The 20,495-nt window shown below is 37.6% G+C and overlaps 1 protein-coding gene across 8 annotated transcripts in view; it reads right to left on the reverse strand.

Moving 5' to 3' along the window:
* CDH13 (cadherin 13) overlaps nt 1-20,495 on the reverse strand; it is a 479,376-nt gene that overhangs the window by 307,806 nt on the left and 151,075 nt on the right. For 6 of the 8 annotated variants that reach the window (XM_005020165.6, XM_072044040.1, XM_072044044.1 and 3 more), the window contains exon 3: nt 9,174-9,382. The exons of 1 other annotated variant lie outside the window; for it this stretch is intronic. In XM_005020165.6, the coding sequence (XP_005020222.4) occupies nt 9,174-9,382 (209 nt within the window). Of the gene's footprint in view, nt 1-9,173; nt 9,383-11,302; nt 11,436-20,495 lie in introns of those variants that run through there. One more of the 8 variants, XM_072044041.1, reaches the window with a different exon arrangement.

The raw sequence follows: 20,495 nt of genomic DNA on the forward strand, positions 1-20,495 counted from the left end.
ATCTGGCTTTAAAGTAAGATATATAGGAATATTCTTAAACACAACAGAATTACAATGATCAACAAAAAAGGAATTTCAGGTCCAAAAGGAGCCATCTGTCCTTGCAGTGGTAGAATAAATTATTGGAGGAGGAAAAATGTAGATTTTTATCCTGTGATGCCCCATTAAATGCTTAAGATGTGTGCTGAGATAGGTGCTACTATAATAAACATAATAAATGGTCCTTCAGGTTTGTGAAAACCAGCATGGAACTATTGGGGCAATCATTAGGGATGATTATTGATGTCTCAGATGGAGAGAAATGACTAAACTCATATTCCAGAAATCATCCTTTCATGTGAATAATTTCTCCTATTATGGCTCTATTTCAAATCCACCTTGTTTCTGTAAGCTGATGGAAAAGCTTGTAGTGGGAAAATACCTGCAATATTTTGTGTCTCTGACACAAAAAACAGAATCTTGAGTTTAGTTTGAACACAACTGAGTTTAATTTCCTCTTAGAATTGTCTCTGCTCTGTAATAAATCTGAGGTATCACTGGTGAAACTGGGATAGTTGTCATACATTGCCTTCATCATTCCTGCATGATGAGAGAACATGGAAGAATGGAGATATTTTCTTCTGTACCAGAAGTCTCACTTTTTTCTTTTTCTTTTTTTTTTTTTTGGTAACATTTCTGATTCATTATAATTTTGAAGACATTAAGGATATCATGGCAACTTTAGCACAATATGGAAATCACCACATCCTTTTTACAGGGCTCCTGTTTAAAAATGACTCTATTGATACCTTGATGTGAAAAGATTATGAAATACGTATTAACAATATAAGAAAATATCTCTATACTTGAATGCAAATACCTCTTTTTTGCAGATGTATGTATACAGACATGCACACACACACTCTTTCAGTGTACGCCATGGTTACGCATTAAGGACCTTACAGGATGAAAGCCGCTTTATAAATTCATGAAATTACACATCCTAAGAAACATCTACTTATCCTTTATGATCTTGCTTAATGTTTCACTAAATCATGGTTAGCCCGTTGCCTTCCCTCTTACATTCTCATTTACTACTGTCCTGGTTGCAGCTGGGATAGAGCTAATTTTCTTCCCAATAGCTAGCATGGTGCTGTGTTTTGAATTTGGGATGAGAATAATGCTGATAATACCCCAATTTTTTAGTAGCTGCTGAGCAGCACTTACACTAATCATGAACTTTTTGGCTTCTCATTCTGTCCTGACAGCGAAGAGGCTGGGGGTGCAGCAGGAGCTGAGAGGGAACAGCACCAGTACAGCTGACGCCAACTAGCCATGAGGATATTGCACAGCACAGGACATCGTGCTGAACAATTACATGGGGTGGCTGGCTGGGTGATGTTGCTGCTGCTCAGGGTCTGGCTGGGCATCAGTCAACAGATGGTAAGCAATTGCACTGTGCATTACTTGTTCTGTCCTATTCAACCCATGGGTTTAACGTTTTTATTTCCCTGACTCTCTCCCCCATCTCACTGGGTGGAGGGAGTGAACAGCTCTGTGGTTCTTAGCTACCTGCCAGGTTAAACCACAACAGCTGCAATGATTTTTTTTTCTAAATGTTTCTTTAAAATGTTCCCCACACCTCTGGCACAATTTCTCCACAACTTCATCAATAATCTCTGGAGATTAACACAAAAAAATAGGAATCGTTTTCTCCATATCATCTGAATACTTTCAGGCTGGATTCAGAAGAGTAACTTGAAAAAATATGTATATGTCAGTACATGAAGATTTATCACTCTTGCACAAAATTTAGTGGATTTTGGACAGTTAGCATCCTTGATCTAAAAAAAAAAAAAAAAAAAGAAAAAAAAAAAGCTAACTCAATTCAAAAGGTCTTCATGCAACTCATCTACCATTCAAACCCTCATAAAAATGTTTTAGTGGTAAGAGGTAGATAGGTATTTTCTTGGCACCCTGTGCCAGGGTGAATTTTAATTCAGATAGAAGACTTAAACAATCTTTGTATAATCTCTCTCACTGAGATTTCTGGTGTTTTGCCATTAAGTCTTATGGATGAAGGATAAGACCCAAGTGTGTGTTAAAAGAAAATAAAATTGATTCCTTTCCAGAACTGTATTTGGTTTTAAGCTTCCAAAAAAAAAAAAATAAATAAATAAATTTATGCCGGATACACAGCAAGCAATAGTAAAAAGGGCCTGTGGAAGATACCTGTTACTGCAGTGAGAACAGAAAGGCTAAGTGCAATTCAGTGCTAAAAGGAGATACGTGTATGATTTTACATGCTTTTAATAAGAAAGTGTTCATTTAGAATATTTTTGCTTGTCATTTTTCATTAGTCCATTAATAATTTGGAAAAATTAACAAGGATTGGGTTTGTTTCCAAAATCACCTCATTTCACCTTTGAATTCCTGTTAGCCATATTTTGTACTTGTCCTAGATCTGTTTGCTATTGGCAAGCAAAAGTCCCTTTTCCAGGGCAAATGTACCCCTAGATCATGTAAAATCAGAGAAATTATTCACAGAGGAAAGCACTGAACATTCACAGAAGCTAACAGCTTCTTGTTTCACAGTCAATTATTCATATTTCTAGTCTATAAGACCATTTTTCTCTCCTTAAATAACCAAGTACATCTCATTTACATGCTGAAGTTGTGCACTGAGGGAAAGGGAAGGAAAGCTAGCCCACATGTTTGATCTAAGCGTTTATACATACAGTGAATAAACTTACAAGACACACTTTAGCCAAATAAGGAATGTTAAGTTAATGAAAACCACCAGTGGCTCATGTTCTTTACAGTATTTACTTGGGTATTCAACACAATATGTAATTGTTGCTATGGCAACTGCCACATCACTTGGCACCATGATAATTCTCAGATAAATGGATCTTTGTCAGAGCAAATTCCAAAGCCAGTGCATACGCAACCTGCATTTCTTTGGTGGTGGGAATTTGCAGAGTTAAGTCAGAAGGATAAATTCAGCCCAGGCCTGAGGGAAAGCACAAGCCTATCAATAGAGGTGAGGCTCTGCTGCAGAGCTGAGTAAAGGGGGAGTGTGGTTATAGATGAAAAACCACGACCCATGTGCACTGTGCCATGGGATTTGCAGGGTCACTCAGCAACAGTCAAGGAAAGAGGTGCAGAAGTCACATCCATAAGGCACTGTCAAACAAAACTCCTGCTCTGAGGATTTGATCTAAAGTCTGCTGGAATCTGATTATTTCAGCAGGTTCTGGATCAGGCTGAAGGATAAAAATGGAAATTAAGTGACTGGAATTTTTATAGAAAATAGCTTATTTCAGTGGCTAAGGAGATTTCTTATATAAAAGGAGTTCTTTGTTGTTTCCCAACAACAAGTGGTATTTTTTATAAAAATATAGCCAAAAAGGCAGCTAAATGATACTACAGAATGACCCATTGATGAGAACAAGCTCTTGCTTTCACTGACATTAATTAAGATGTATTCTGTGAAACCTGCAATGTAGCACTGCAGACTTAAAAATAAATAAATAAAATTACTAGCATCCTTTCATTGATGATTAAAGCAGAGAAAAAGCCACTTACCAAAAAATCACCAATGTCCAGGTATCAAATTCTAAAATTAATTACAGCACAGTATTTAATGCATGAAGTCCAAGTCAATCAGTGTTTGTAATGTCATAAAGAACAAAGATAGAAGTAGTAATAGAAAGTTGATCATTTAACGACTAATAGGCAAATGTTACTATGTTAAGTTTTCTAGCAAACTGAGAACAAAAGCAAGAAGTGGGATTTTCATTTGTTTGCTCTTTAAGAAAACCATGTTTATATGCCTTACGGAAATCCTCATGTCCAAAGGGAAAGTATCTCCACAGATTTTCTGAAAGTAATTGTATTCTACGTACTGTTTTGAACAGTGTAATAACTCATAAGTGCGTCGTACATATCGATGTACCCATGTGACTTACTCTATTTTGTGTCTTAAAATGAAAAGCAAAACATTGTATTTTATTTATGCAATGCATTACTTTTTGCAGCAACTGCTGTATGCAGATCTAATAATATGAAACTCTTCTAGCCTGTTTGTCAATATCTCATATGTGATTCCATCTTCATACTTTTGCACAGTCTTTTTCAACCTATTTGAAACTCTATTCTGAACTGAAAAAAAAAAAAAGAAAAAAGGAAAAAAAATGCTAATATACATTAATGGGAATGATTGCTCGCTATAGCGGAGCAGTTGATTTTTGATCTTATTTTCTAAATAAATGATTGAACTGCCAGATGACAAAACTCAACCACTCACTACCTTGTGTATTTTTTCCGTGAGCGAATCCTGGTTCATAATAAGACTATTGATCCTTTATCATCTAAGGAAGAAAACTATGCATGTAGGTTTTAAAGCTCAAGGCACTTTTTATCTCATATCAATAAAGTTTGCAATCATTATATTGCAGGGATAAAGCAGAGAGTAAGACACAAACAAGAAATGCTAACATTTAGATCCAAGGAATTTAGTTTCATTATTTCTGTTTGATACAGAAACAGAGGAAACAGAGGCATAGACTTAAAGAAACTTGCACAAATATCGAGGCAGTGACTTAGTAGGAAACAGAATTCAGGTCTGCAAGTCAGCAGGGGAAGTTCTCAGACAGGCTGCCACTTCCATCCCCACTATAATAAACATATCATGGCATTGATTTTGGGAAAACAATGCTTGGACAAAAGGAAAAGTACAAGCAGCCTATCTGTCTAGCCTCTCACTGTTACAAAGTGGACTGGACAGAGTAGCAGGACTGCAGCAACTTCATTTCCTTCAATCTGAGCTGCTGCTGGAGATGATTTTAAACTTTCGTCGTCTACAGCATGCTGTCTCAGGGTGCGTTCCTCCCTCTTATCTCTTCTTTTCTTTCTCCTTTTCCATCTAGTGCCTGAAAAGTGTCCTGAGGGTTTGACAGTTTTTATTTAATCATTTCATCCTTCTGTATGGACAACTGCTGAGCACCATACAGTGAAGTTACTACCAGCCTAGAATTTCTGAATATCTGCCTGCCCTCTTATCTGCTTTGGTGCCAGCCTCTTGATATCTAGCTCCCCCCATTCAGTGTCTGTGATGCAGTAACAAATAAAAGTTCTAAATAACAACCTTTGCTGTGGAAAAATAAAGGCTGCATTTGCCAACACACAAAAAAAGCCTATCTGCAGAGAAAGATCATTTCCAAAGGTTTTCTTCTAGCTCCTAGTGTACTAGGAGTATAGTTATTAAATCCAGCATTAGTCCTTCTCCCTCTCCATAGTCTAACAAACACCCATTTTATTTAGCCTTGGAGGACACAATTCAATTCCCAGCTTGCTACATTTCTCAACCTACAATCTTTTATGGGACTCTACAAAAGGTTAGCTATACTTTGTCTTTCACAAACCCAGACTCTTTAAATAAATAAATAAAACCACTAATGTCTGGTTAAATGTTCAGATGTGATGAAATTTCCAGCTACTATTCCTACAAAACAAAGCAGGGACAAGGCACTGGATGAGGTATAATTTTGAACAATAACTACTGCCACTCATCAGTTCTGTCAGTTTGTTCCCTACCAGGGTTCTGTGAGTGATTTATTTTTTCCATTAGAGATCTGAACCCTATCAATTCTATGAATTATTCAGAATGAGCCTAAAGTTCATTTTGGGAATCCTGGATGAATAAAAACATTTCCATAACTTTTTTTTTTTTTTAATCTCATCAAGCACTCAAGTTCTGGCAGTGTGAAAGGGGAATTAAAGAAACACAGGGCAATGCAGAGCATAAGCACAGACTGTGTGTATGCCCCATCAGTGCTGCCCCAACTGAAGCTAAGTGAACTTCATTTCTTCCACCGACTGCCCAAGGGTGCAAGTACACACACACACGTTACTACAGAGAAGATGACACCCTGTAATGCTACTCCCTCCATGGGCCTGTGACAACTCTTCTGTTCAGTCATATGCCACATACCTCTCAAAAATGACAGTGGCTTTTTGAGAATTTTCCCCTCTGTTAAGACAGGGGGAACCCAATATATTTAGACAAAAATATAGCAGGAATAGACACTAAAAGCTGGGTGTAAAAATCTATTTGCAATCTAACACACAGACTTTGGTTCTTCTGACACTAGATCTTGCACAAGATTCTTTGATCAGAGAGCAACTGTTGGATGATGATGCTGAGGAGCCACCTATCTCCTCATATTGTAGTCAAGGCCATCCTATGATTGAAAGCTTCAGGCCCTGCAGGACCAATATGTCTCTGGCAGAAGAGTAAGAAAACATAACTTTTAGACTAAAAAAGCAGAATTACACAGTAAGTGGTATTCAAACAGCCACCAATTGTGTTATGGCCACAGAGGTAATTTAAAGTTAATCACTGATTAACTGATCAGTAAGGCTAACTACAATCTTACCACATCTTCAGTGGGAAAGAATCACATCCTTCAACCACTAGAATACCAAAACCTTTTCTGTGCATTTCATATATCAGCTGTAAATACTTCCAATATTCCTCTAAAGTATGGTTGGTAGCAATCACCCTTCAAAGTTTTAGGAACTGTGCTGTCTCTTTCCAGGCTCAGACTGCCAGTCAGCACATTAGAGATCATTGTTGTCAGTCATTTCCAAACATGTTGGGAATCTGCAATTAGAAACATTAACAATGGGATTTCACAGATGTAGGTTACAGGCTTTCAGAAAAGAAAAGGCAGTTGCTGGCAGTGAGGAAATATTTAACCACTTATCCCCTAATTAAACAAGGTACTGTACTCTAAGTACTGAATGCTAAGCAATGCTCTAACACGTGCTTATCTTAACCCTACAAAATTATGCTGAAATACTAAGGCTCCATCTGAGCACTTCTTAGCCAAGACACCCTGCCTAAACAGATGGAGCAGTTCTGCTGTTTCCATGCTGATACATTCAGACTGTAAAAGTAGAAGATTAAGTTCAAATTTATCATAAAATCACTTCAGATAGGATGTTGCAATCTTTATATCCTTCTTAAGTGTGACAAATAGAAAGACAAGACTGTTATGTTTAAAATAGGCAAACAACAGCTGAAATGATTGCTAAAAACCATCTATTTAACAGTTACGGAATGCTGGTTGAGGTCAGAGTAGGACAGCCAGTCCCAAAGACCTGCATGTTGTCTTGAAGTAGGGAATGATCTTCATTACATGGATTTCCCGGGACACATTAACACATCTAACTCCCAAAGGCACTGCAGACACCAAGGATCAACATACTGTAAAAAGCAAACTTCCAGTTATGAGCTGAATATCAAAATCCATAAATAAGTGATGAATGCAGGTAGAGATGATGTTATGAGATTACTCTGAGTAGCCACCTATGAGGGAAGACCAGAAAGTAGCAGAATATACCAGATCTAGACTGGTTTTCTCTCTCCAGAACAACTCAAAGTGGTTGTAACAGAACCCAGGAGTGGGACCAAATTAGATTTGACTTCATCTGGTAATAACTTTCAACACTACATATTAATGAATATTGCTGGAACTTTCTGAGGAGAGACTACCCAGACCCTGAAAAGGGCATAAAGAGAAAAGGTCACTGATAAAGCTGTGCTGTAGTCAGTGCAAATACACATCTTAATTTCTACTCAGGGAGGCTATCTCCTGTTGAAGACATGGAAAGGCTGCTTCTCTAAGTAAACCAGAATAAAAACTCCAGAATATGATTCTCAGAGAATCAGATCTTTGCAGAGAAACCAACCCCATGGACTCTAGATCTCCAGTCAGGGATGTTTCAAACTCCGCAGTTTCATTGATTGAGAAGTCAACTGGAGAATGAGAAACCCCATTTTGAAACTGCTCCTAAGCGCTAAAATGTGAAGTGAAAATAAAATCATTTTCACATTCTTATGAGTGCACTAGAAGGAAAATGTCCTGCTGGTTTGAGACAAAGGACAGCCAAATGCCCAGCTCCTCCAAGTGTACTTTTTCTATTCTGAATTCAACAGTGCATGGTCCTGAATCCACAGCTCCAAGTAAGACAGTCTCTCAAGTACGACTTTGTTAAAATTGAACTTTGTGAAGATATGGCGTATTTAAATAAAATTAAATTCCCTCTAAGTGTTCTGATCAGCTTTCTGCACAGTTACACATTCTGATACTTTTCCCCTGCTGGCAATCTATATTCACATCTTGTGCTGCTTAAAGTGCAGATCAAAACCTTTCCTCAGCCACAGACTTTGAGAAGTTTGTTCAACCTTTCCCCTAAAGCTAAGTTGTTTTAATGGAAGACTTAAGTTAGATTAAGCCATTGTTGGAAATATAATGAAAATGCTGGAAGCTGAAAGCCTAAATACCAAAATAGGACAATAGATCAGTTATTCTCATCATGGCTGCTTTATACTTCCTTGAAATTATAGGTTTGTAAGGGTACCAGGCTTAATTGTGTAGTAAGTCACTGCCTTGCCTGCCTCTTACTAAATGCCATGACACAGAAATGAAGGCTATCTCACATTTCTTTTTGCTACTCTCATGGGTGTGAAGTAAACATTTCAATCAATTTGTGAAGCACTTTTCCCCATATTATGAGGTTAGTATTACACTGAAATTCCAAAGTGGAAAAGAATGGATGCAGCATTCACTGGGAAGAGTGGAACAAAAATCAGCAGTGCAAACAGACAGAGGGTAAATATGGATTGTTACCTGCATGCACACATTTATGTAATATAACACATAGTAGTATCAGATAAGCAGACCTATGTGAAAATTTAATTTCCACAGCATGGAATTCTTTCCCATGTCCCTAGACTTGCAGGGAACATGAAAGTTCTGTAAATTCTAAATTACATATTCAGAAGTATGACTTTTCCATTTTCAGTTATTGCCAAACTTGTTATCTGGCATAATGTTCACCAGAAGAACCAGACAATTTTGATAATCAGGCTCTTTTATACAAATTATTTCTTTATGAATATTTGGTATTTACAACTGAGGATGTAAAGTATCTTTCAAAACACGGAAAATTAATATTTTATTAAGTTAAACTAAGTGCTAAAGTGTTACAACAATGCCTGGATGGAATTTTGATCTCTCTGCTAGCAGATTGAAACTGCTTACAGTCCTCAATGACACACATCAATGTAAATATCTAACAGTATCTTCTTGGCATTTTCTTCTAGTCCTTTTTATTAATCTTACCTTTAATGCACCACGTTTTTCATTTGCTCCAACAATCAAAACTTCTGCCATGTCCTCTGCATGCTCAGACCGTGCGTGGACAAACAAGGCTCTGCCAGCTTCTGATACATTCTTTAGTGCAACTAGAGACCCATCATGTTCCACCTTAAAGTCTGGGTTAGAAACTTCGAAGTTCAATTTGTTATTCCCCTCGCAGTCATCAAACACCACTGCGGAAGGAAAAAAAAAAAAAAAAAAGAAAGAAAAAAAAGAAAAACCACAAGTTTAAGTATCCACTTTGGAACACAGACTTCAAACATTTTTATGTTACTGGCTTGTCTACCAGGAAGAAATGGCTCCAATCTATGGGAAAACTTTTAAAGCTTTATATTTGTATGGTTATTATTTCAGAGACAACATTATGAATATGCAATTGCAGAAGGATAAGCAGATTTACTAGGTTAATTGGGGAAGGAAGAGAGAAACTAGACATTTTGGACATAAGTATGTCTGATCACTTAAAAGTACAAAATGCACACCTAATTCTACAAATCAGGTGGCAGCAGCAGAGGCCTTGCTATTCTCCTCAATGTAACAAGGGAGCTTTAAAGGCTCTTCTACTGCCAAAGTGGTTTCAGATAACCCAATTTTTTTTTCTTTATTTTTGGGATTGGTTGTTTGCAGAATATCCAACTTCATATTCTACTGCAAAAGTGTTACATAGTGGAAAAATCAACCTACAACATTTCTTATTAACTACTGGGATCATGACATAGTAAACAAGCTGCACTACTAAGCTAAGGAGAACTCTCAATTAAACAACAGCTGTCAAAAGCCCTGTTTTATTTTACATAGAATATTTAAAGTATTTATGAAGGTTGACATAGAGAGAAAAACATCCCTGAAGATAAAAATCTGAGGTTTTGCCTCTAGTTCCTTCTCTGAGTCCAGCAGATTCACTTTGCAAAAAATACTGGAATAAACATTGCTATAACTACTAGCCATATGATTAAGAGGTGTTCACCAAAAACTTTTAATTGCTAAGTAAACTTTTCCTGGTTTGACATCTCTGAAAGATATATTTGCATGTGTGGTGATTTTTTTTTTTCCCCAGACAATCTGTTCTATATTTCATACCTGTTCCTTAAGTTACTGCTGCTACAGTCTTTTCGCTTATCTGTATGCTCTTGCTATTTTAATTTTACATTTCATTTCTATTGGATCTTTAAAAACTGCATTACAGACAGGGATAGAGACTATAGAAGATCAAAGACAATATGGTTTTACTGAAAATAAAGCACTTTTTATAATTGTTTAAATTCATTGTATAAATTATCTTGTTGTATTTGATAATTATTTTTAAAGAAAAAAAAAAATCCTATATTCTCTCATGACCTCACCAAAACCTAGGCTATTCCAGACTGTGTAATTGCTATAAGTGATTTAAAACGCAAACTGAATCTCACGAGGGATGGCCACAAAGCACTCTTTGGAACAATTTCACACCAAAAAATAATCCTCTTCACTCACACCTCTGCAAGTCAAATCAAATTTTGCATCCATTTCCAGACAGGCCAACTTGAAACCAGAGCCGCCAGAGAAACTTGTGGAGAACTTCCCTGTGTGGGCATTCACTGGGACTGAATTCCAGAGTAGAACCACCACAGGGGAAAAGGAACTGCTGCTGGTTGCAGAATTTGAATGCAGCTGTGTTTTATGATGAATATCGATGAGAAAGGTTAAAAAAAAAAAAAGCCCCAAAATTCAAAATAAGGTGTAGAATGTAAGATTTGTGACATTGTTTTACAATCAAGTGGAGTGTTGACACTGGCCAGCTGTAAGACACACAGACAGCTGCTCTCTCACTCCCCTCCTCAACTGGATAGGGAGAAAATAAGATGAAAAAGCCCATGGGTCAAGATAAAGCCACGAAGATCATTTAGCAATTGCCATCACAAGCCAAACAGACTCAACTTGATGAAAAACAGTTTAATTTATGGTTGATTAAAATAGATTTAGATGGTAAAAAGCAAAGATGAAATTAAATCCTCACTTTCTCCACCCCTTTTTCCTGAGGCTCAGCCCACCCCTTCACTCCCAGCTCCTCCCCTCCCCTCAGCAGCACAAAGGGCTGGGGCTGTGGTCTGTACCTAACAGTTTGTCTGCCCTTGTCTTCGTCCTTGTGTTTTCCCCTGCTCCAGCACTGGCTCTCCATGGCCCGCAGCTTCCTTCAGGACTCAGCCACCTGCTCCACTGCGGTTTCCCCATGGGCTGCAGGGGAATACCTGCTCAGAGCGCCTCCTTCTTTATCTCCTCCTTTGCCCTAGGGGTTCACATTGCTTTTTCTCACACTTTTTTTCCCTCATCCCTCACTGCCAGGCAGGATTTTTTGCTCTTTCTTAAATACACTGTCGCTGAGGTGCCACTGGTGTCGCTGAGGGACTCAGGCGCGCTGAGGGGGGGCTGCCACAGAACTTTCTGGAAATGGCTGGAGGTGGCTGAGGCCTGCCTCCGGCAGCGCAGGTCTCACCTCACTGAGAGGCCTCTGCAGCCCCTGGACATGGGCACCCTGTACTCTGACAAAGAAATTCAGAGCCTGAAGTGCAATTTTTAAAAGAACATTATGTTGTGAACCTGTAAATTCAAGCCTGACTACCCTTTTACTGTGAAGTATCCAAACCTTAGTGTCACCAAGCGTCTTTTAGAAAAACGATCCCAATACCTGAAGGATCTGGTCTTCACAAGGTTTGGGCTTGCTTACGTATTTTTAATGAAAGCTTGCTCCCATTTCCTCAGATTTACTTGAGGGCAACAGTACTATCCTTGGATTCACAGTGGGATATCAAACCAGAATTTCATCAGCCCATTTGCCATTTCATTGAATTTTGCTGAAAGCAAGAGAGATTATAAATAAAAAAAGAAACAAAAAGCTCTTTTTCCCCTCAGATACTGTAGTCCCTCCAGACAAATCTATCTCAGTCTGTCACGTCGCAGACCTCGGCTTGCAAAGTCTTATGTTGCAGTAAAAGCTGGGGGCAGGCAGGGTGTGAACCGCAGAATTTCGGAGCAGCAGCACTTTGAAACAATTTCCCAGTGCTCAGACCGGGCTGGCATCTGTGCTGCCCAAAGAGCCACAGCTGCTCTCTGAAGCCAGGAACCACTTGCAGAAAGGGTCCTGTGATCACAGAAGGATTTTGATAGAAGGTTCTCTATTGGTAAGGCCTCCCTGGAGTAAAACTGCTGATTGCAATTGATGATGGTGACATGACAGGCGTTTTAACAGATTCTCTGCAATCTCCTAAAGCTATCAACCCACAAAGAGACAAAGTTTCCCTGTCACCACAAATATGGGAAATTGAAATTTTCTATACTAATCACTGTATAGATTACAGCCTTGATAAATTATGAGTGGATTATCTTTTAACTTATTCTTCTCCTCCCATTAAAAAACAATCAAACATGGCTTTGTGAAGCTACCTTGTTTTACTGAATAAATATGTACTTCTCATAAGCCAAAGCTGCTAGTGCTTATAAATATATATATATATTAATTTTTATTAATAGTTTACAACTGGGAAAAAATGGGCATCTGTGACAAATTCATAGCAGGAGTAAAAAGTCTCTTACTAAAACTTAAATAAAAGAAAAGCCTAACGAATGTAGCAGAGTAATCACTGGAAAAAAAAAAAAAAAGTCAGAGTTCAGCTCTATAATATCACCCAGCCAAACACCACGTTCAGAAGGAAGCCATGCTGTCTTATATTTCTAAAAGAGGGGTGAAGTTGGCTGGGAGTACAATTCTCCCACTTTGCTGCTCAGCACTCAGAATTCTTGAGGTTCCCACATTGCTGCCATATGTATGCATTGCAGAAGTTCAAAGACCACATGCAGATTTGACACATTGAATTAGGAGAGATACTTGAATTTATATTTTATGTTTACTTGGACTTATGAATTCAACACTTTCAGACCTTTTATATTTTGCTCACCTATTAGCCCTACTTTATGAAACTGCACTTTTTCCATCAAAGGGCTGAGGTAAAGTTGCTTGAAAGTGGGAAACTTTTCTTACCATATCTCATCCAAAAGCACTCATGCTTTCAATTCCCAAATCTACCATAGAAACAAGAGTATTTGACGAGGTTAATAGCAAAGAGAGGGAAAGAAAATGAAAGGGCTATGAGAAGTACTGATATGTAGGATAGAAATTAGAAGTGGGTGGAAGGAGATGAAGTGATCATAAGGATAGAGAACACTGAAGATTATATGGACCAGGGGCCAACAGAGATGAAGTTGAAGCAAATTGTTAAGAGAGTTGAAGGGAAACGTAGCCTTAGATAAAATCTCTAGTCTGAAGTTAGAGGCAAATGAGAACTTTATCAGAATGATGATGCCTCCTGGGCTGGGATAACTGGGAAATGTTGTATGAGGTTGTGTTACATTCCCAGTAATTCTCACAATGCCCCTCACCAGGAACATTTGCTTCCTTAAACTCATGTGGATTCTGGGAAAAAAAAAAAAAAAAGTCAATTCAGAGTCAATTCATTGGCCTAAGTGTTCAGAAGTGCTAGGTTTCAGGAAGAAAATATGGATGTCTCTTTTCGGAAATAAAACATCCCATTACAAACAGTTCTTTCAATAAGAACTTTTCAGATTATTTAAGTAGTGCCCTAACACCAAAAATTAAGAACAGTTACCAAGGTCTACAATAGCTGGATGGATAGCACATGACCAAAGGAGTCTGCTAAGGTTCATGGAAAGAAGATACCAAACCCTCTGGCAGTCTTTCTAAAATGAAAAGGCTGTATCCCAGCATAAAACATTTCACTGCCTCACAACCATGATAATACATGTTTATGATGGATTATGATGTTCATGATGCTCATGCACTTATCACAGAGATTAGGTATGAGGAAAGCCATGGGATGGGTAACTAACATTATTCATACTACCCAGCTGCAGTATAACAGATGGGATGAACGGTAGCCTGTTGACTGTCCACACGCACTCACATACTGAATCTTCCCACAACCTCTATTACACACACTGTCTTAGAGCTTAAGGAGTTTAGATTGTAAGCTCTTCAGAAAAAAAGACTACTTTCCTTCTCTGCACAGCACTTGAAAAAATATATATTCATGTTGGCAACTGAAGGTGCTATAGAATTACAAATAAATAAATAAATAAATAAATAAATAAAAGGAGCTGTTCAGCTATCGTCATAAACTAGAATTTTGGAAATGCTATACCAGGCATGACCACAAAATGATTGTGTCTCATTGTCAAGAACTCAATGGTCAATTAAAAAAATGATCTAATATTTATTTACATGAAAGCAGAATTCTTAATTTATTGATGCATATATGACTCTTCTGATGTTCCTAGTCATGCTCCAGCTGCCAAATGAACATCTTTATTGTGCTTAATATGCCATATGGTATGAGACTGGCTCCAAAACTCCATACAAGCAGAATGAAAATACTGCCAAGCATCTCCCAATGAAAAACAACATGCATGTCACTCATCATCCTCTGTTCATTTCTCAGCTTCCTATACTAGACTTTTACTCCTTTCTGTAAGAAGGCACTCTCACATACAAACTGTACAGAGTATTTTTGTCCACCATTATTAACAACACCTGCATGCATCCCAAGGCTTTAATCACTGACTTTGAGTTTATCATTATCAAGGCAACTGCTGGAAAAAGGATTCTTGTGTAAAACCACAAGTCCATTATCGTAATGATTGGGAATGGAAGCTGTGATTGGAAATATTACCTATAATAGACCTCAGCAAGAAATTTCAAGTTCCTAATATTCATCAGTTCAGTACATCCCACCTTGCTGTTATGATGTGCTACATATGTGAGGTTTCTACACAACTGTGATGTTTATGATAATGAACCACAAATGTTTTAACACCATTTTAAAACATTGAAAGGTTAACAGTTGGATCTCTTGTAAACTACGTAAAAAGAAAAAAAAAAAAAAAAAAAAGCTAAAATAGATTTCTTATATACAAAAGCATCTTAAACTGATATATTCCTCTTTCAGTCTTCTTTTTTCAGAATTTAATTCTCAGAAGTTTAATTTGTTTTGAACAGAAGTACAGAATCCATAATTTTCTCTGACAATCTCTACAGATACTTGAATAATTAAATATATGTATTTATAAACATAGAGAAACATACTCTGTATGTCTCTATATATGTGTACACATTTTTATGTTAGCTAATGATAGCTAGCAACAAAACAGCTCTTCAGTGAGGAAATTTCACACTGAAAATACATACCAAACACAGAGACTTAATTATTATAGTAATGAAGGTTAGGGTCCTTTGTGTAAATACAGTCTAGCCTTGTTCAAATCAGTGGGAGTTATGGCATCAACAGAATTTTATCCTGTGTATTTTTTTTTTAAATCTGTTTTAACAAGTAACTTTAGATCATATTGAAATGACAAGTTGTTTTCTTCTATGGGAAGCTGTACCTGTGAGAGGTCTAAAGAGACGAGATAAGCACATTAGAGCTGCACAAAGGCAAGCTAACTTTCCAGCCCAGCAGGGAACCCTCGTCTGTTCTAAAAAGTCTTCCCTGCTCAAAGATATTAGCAAAATACAACAGTTAAACAGATAGGAACCAGCAAAGCTGAGCTTCATTAACTGCAATGAGAAAAGTGATTGTTGAAGCAAAAGTGATTGAGTGCTGTTGTATATATATTAAAAATAATAAAAAATAAATCATGAAGTGCCATAACCTACCAAAGCTCTTGTTAGCAATAAATAATGGTGTTGACTGAAAGAAGCAGGCAAGCAACTAAGGAGATGGTAATAACAGGCCACCCCATGACACTGTTAGGCGTGCTGCTGCCTGACTGGTGCAGGGTGTCACACAGCAGCCTTACACCAAATATTAGAAACGTGAAGTGTTATGAGCCTTCAAGAGATAAGTTAGCCTGTCAGTGTAGATAGGATGAAATCTCCCTGGAACCAAAACATCTGGACAACCTAAATCCATTCAAGATTAGCGAAGGCAACTGTTACAACAGATTATGACAAAGGCAGCTGAGAAACAAAGAAGTCCTGCTTTTCAAGCCAGCAATATTGTCAATTAGGAGAAACAGCTTTTCTCCTTCCTTTGAGAGGCCTTCAAAAAGAATCTCTGGAACATGGGTTCTGGCAGGGAGCCCACAGCCTGTTTATTTTTGCTGTTTTTCTTCAAAAATACCTGAACAGGAAAAGAAGAAAGAGCTGAAAGAGAAAAATTTTGCCCTACAATACTTCTGGAAGCAGACTATATTCCAGTGTCAATAGTTCATTCCAATCTTTTGAACCAAAATCATTTCATAGCACATAAATCAATCAGAATATTTCTTCACTTGCACTGGACATTGAGCGATGGAAACAGGGTATGTTTGTCACAGAAACACTGTTTTAGAAAGCCACTACTTTAACTCCACCACCAGATTTTGGGAGCAAGCAACAGTAAAGCAAGTTTCCTTCCAAGCAACAAGCACCCATCATGGAGAAGCTGCAGGTTTACTTTAGAAAATCCGTCTTCAGACTTAAGTTTTACATAGCCAGTTCCTTTACATTGAAATCTAAGCTAAAAATTATCAGGCAACAGGAACCACCTTTTATGGTGATGCTGAATTCCTTGGGTGACTTATTCCAGACTTATTTTGAAAAGTAAAGCATACCACAATTTTGTGTGTTAGCCCTAATCTCAATCATCCTAACTCTGTCATGTTTAGCAAAGATTTACCATCACTATGTTTTATATATATAATTGGAAAGTAGGGAAAGAAAAAAAACTGAGCAAAGCAGCAACTTTTAGAAAATTGGGACACATTTTTTCCTTCAAAAGTGAGTTAATCATTATTTAATATCTAAATGTTCTTTAGAAATGATGGGATTGTGGCTTAGACAAGCTGCACACAAGACTAAAAGACTTCTTCACATACACAAAAAAATCTTACTGAATATTTAATAAAATTGATAAAATGAATTTTATGAAAACTTTTTGCATTTTGTTTGTTTGTTTGTTTTGTTTTAATGGTTTGATGTTAAATTCTAGCTCTGCAAAAGAATTATTTAAAAAAAAATCAATGCTGGGCTGTTATCTTCCACTGTGTGTTTATGTTTTCATGTTTATGATTCTTTTGTATCTATGTAATTTCTTTATATGCCTTCTGAAATAAATTATAATGATGAGTTATTTAGCATATAGATAGTCAAAATCTGTGGAGACATAAGCAACAGTTCATCAAAATATTACAAGGATTGCTGAACACACAAATGTGCATCTATATTCAACTTTGAAGAACAAAAACTAAACAGCAGACTTGATCCTTGCACACACTGATTACCTAACCTGGCAAAAACAAAAAGAAAAAACAAACTGATTACCTAAACTGGCAAACATCTCCATGCAGTTTGTGTATGATGATGAGATTTGAGCACAGTCTTGTTAAAATGTGCAAATTAGGCCAACAGTTCATCCAGTGGGCACTAGGGCATATGTATCTGCTCTTCAGAAAACACCCTTTCAACAGTATGTACTGTAGCTATTAATAGTAACTTTTTTTTTTTCTGCATTGTAAAAATATACGGGAAGAATATACCACCGACAGCAGATAAGGTTCTCATAGATCAACAGGAGGTATTTCACCCGGAAACCAGCCACTGCCAATAAAGGTGCAACGTTTTTGCTAGAATTATCACGTCAGTCCCTTCCCTCTCCCCACGTTACCTGGCTACCACTGACAGTCCTTGCAGAGCTGGAAAAATTATTAACACTTTGAAATTCTGTAGTGCTCTTCAACTGAGCTATAAGTGATACTAGACTAAAGGCTTCCTCTGCTTTTGGGTAATGGGTATTACGCGTGATTCCAGAATGAGCAGCTCCCTCCCCACTGAAGTGCCACCTTAGCAGTGCTCTGCTCCATCCTTGCCTCCTGCTATACCCAGCCCTGCATTCTGACATCTTTTCTCATGTGATCAAGCTCTCTGCCTCTCTTCTCCTAGCACATCACAACGCCACTTGGCTAGTTATTGGTATGGCATCAGGTACCCTGAGTTAGAGCTGAACAAGCACAAGCAGCACAACTCATATCAGCCCAGCAAAGAAGCAAAATTTATGTTGCTTGGGACTTCAGTGAGTATTTTCACAGAGCACAGAATGCTGTATGAGCAAAATAGCTCCGGCAACACCAAAGTCAAGAATTGCCATCTTTTTAAGAAGGGTTTTGGCCCTGCTAATTCTTGCCTTTTCCACCATGCTCACTCTTTTCTTCCTCTCAGCCAGAACACCCCGCAATCACATCTCATGTTCTTCAGCAAATTCACTTCTACCAACAGGACTCCATCAGCAATCTCTAGCTCCGTGAAATTATGGAAAAATACAAACACTACAACTCAAACTGAAGGCACTTCTCCCCCGAGGCAGACTTCACCAGCTCACATTGCATGATACCTTCACACATTTTTTTGCTGCCTGTTGTCTCATTTAGGGCAAAAATCTAATCAAGTGGAAGGAGTTGTAATGAGTTGTTCTCAGCTGGAAGTTATCTCAACTTATTCATTACAATGTAGACATGTTATTGACTGATCGCTTAGGTCAGTGGCTGCGTTATAAAGTCATGGTAATACTATAGCTTCTGCTCTAAGCCCTGGAGAAAAATTACTGTTTCAACAAAAAATATGATGTCAGTGAATGTGGTTGAAGAAAAAAATAAAAAATGAAACTTAAGATGTTATATCAGAGCCATTGATCTTCTGAGCGCAACACATAGTTCAGTGTAAATGGAGCTGTTGTCTCTTTGGAAATGCAGAGGACACTTATACTGATATTACATTTGTGTAGCTAGTCTCAAAGGAGCTGTCAGATCTCTGGAGGAACGTGACATCTCACTGCTAAGACAGTGTTGATTCCAAACAGTCCAAATGACCCCAAATCCAGGAGCAATATGTAGGAAAGATTCGTTTTAACTTTGTTAGTTTCAATGAAAGGGTTTCCCATCACAATGCAAATGATCAATACTTTTCCATCTTCGCAGGGTTACATAACATTTTGCTGAGAATCCCAGGAGAACATACAATGAAATTATTTTCACAGGCTGAGTCCAAGACACAAGCAGACAGAATCAAAGACATTCAAATGTATTCAATACGCTGTCGTTCAGCAAATTACTGTGAGAAATTTGTCGATAGAAAATTAATTGCATCCTATAGCAAAAGGAAGGTGGGACAGAAGTCTGAGTTCATGCAGAAATTCCCAGTGGGATATAATGGATAATTTCCTTCAAATGTTCTCTGAGTAAAGCTTTAAGAGGCAGTGTACTCCTGACCACGCATATTCTTGGCTTCAGCACAAATATACATTTGATCTTTGAACAGTCACCCTAAATGCTACCCAAACCAAGTTTCTTGATATATGTAATTTATTGAAAACTAATCAGTTGAGGTTATATTCAGCAGAAGAAACAGGGTCCCAGGAGATTTAACTATGTAAATAAATTGCTGCCAGCAGATGTCAAAAAGTAACAACAAGCAATCACTCACAGGAAATAACTACAGCACCAACCGGCACAAAAATACCTTATTTACACCAGTATGTTTTTAAAATGTCTCCAAAGCCACAAATTTATTTAGTAAAGGTTTTCAGTTAACTAGACAATTAGCTGCAGGTCACAGGGATTTTTTCCCTCAAGTTCACAATTAAAACTGTTTGCCTTCAAGGTCGGTTTGTTATAATTACAGTGATCTGTCATTTCTTAATGTGATCTGTCATAACTTATTTCCTCTCCTTTATTTTATTTTTAAATTCTTATGGCACATGCTTTTGTCAATATTCAGCTGGCTTTCTATAAGCCTTAAGTGAATCACTGGAATTCTGATACACTGTTAGATGAACAGAAGATTCACTAAATTGTGCAGATATTTACATTTGGCTGAAGTTTGGGCCATCATTAAGAAGCCTACTAAATGTCAGAAATGAAATACCAGCTCTCATTGGAGAATGTCTGCTTTGTCTGTTTCTTCAGGTGGAAGTACAAGTACCTCTGATTTGGAAGAAGAAACTACTATCTTTCATCCCATAGTCAATCCGTGGCAGCCACTCACACCATTGTACACCTATTTTTTGGAGATGGGTAGAGGAAAAAAAAGGTACTGCTTAATCTTTCTGTCTTACTGTAGTGGTATGTTGAGACAAAAAGTCAAAGTCCAAGAGCTTTTCATTAAACATGCTATCAATACAAAGTGCTTTTTACACAGATACTGTCCAGAGGCAGCATAGCCTTCATCTACTCAATCTTGGGTCTTGGTTTCACCTTCCTTGTGAA

This window comes from Anas platyrhynchos, chromosome 12 (genome assembly GCF_047663525.1).
Source record: "Anas platyrhynchos isolate ZD024472 breed Pekin duck chromosome 12, IASCAAS_PekinDuck_T2T, whole genome shotgun sequence".
Classification (NCBI taxonomy): domain Eukaryota; kingdom Metazoa; phylum Chordata; class Aves; order Anseriformes; family Anatidae; genus Anas; species Anas platyrhynchos.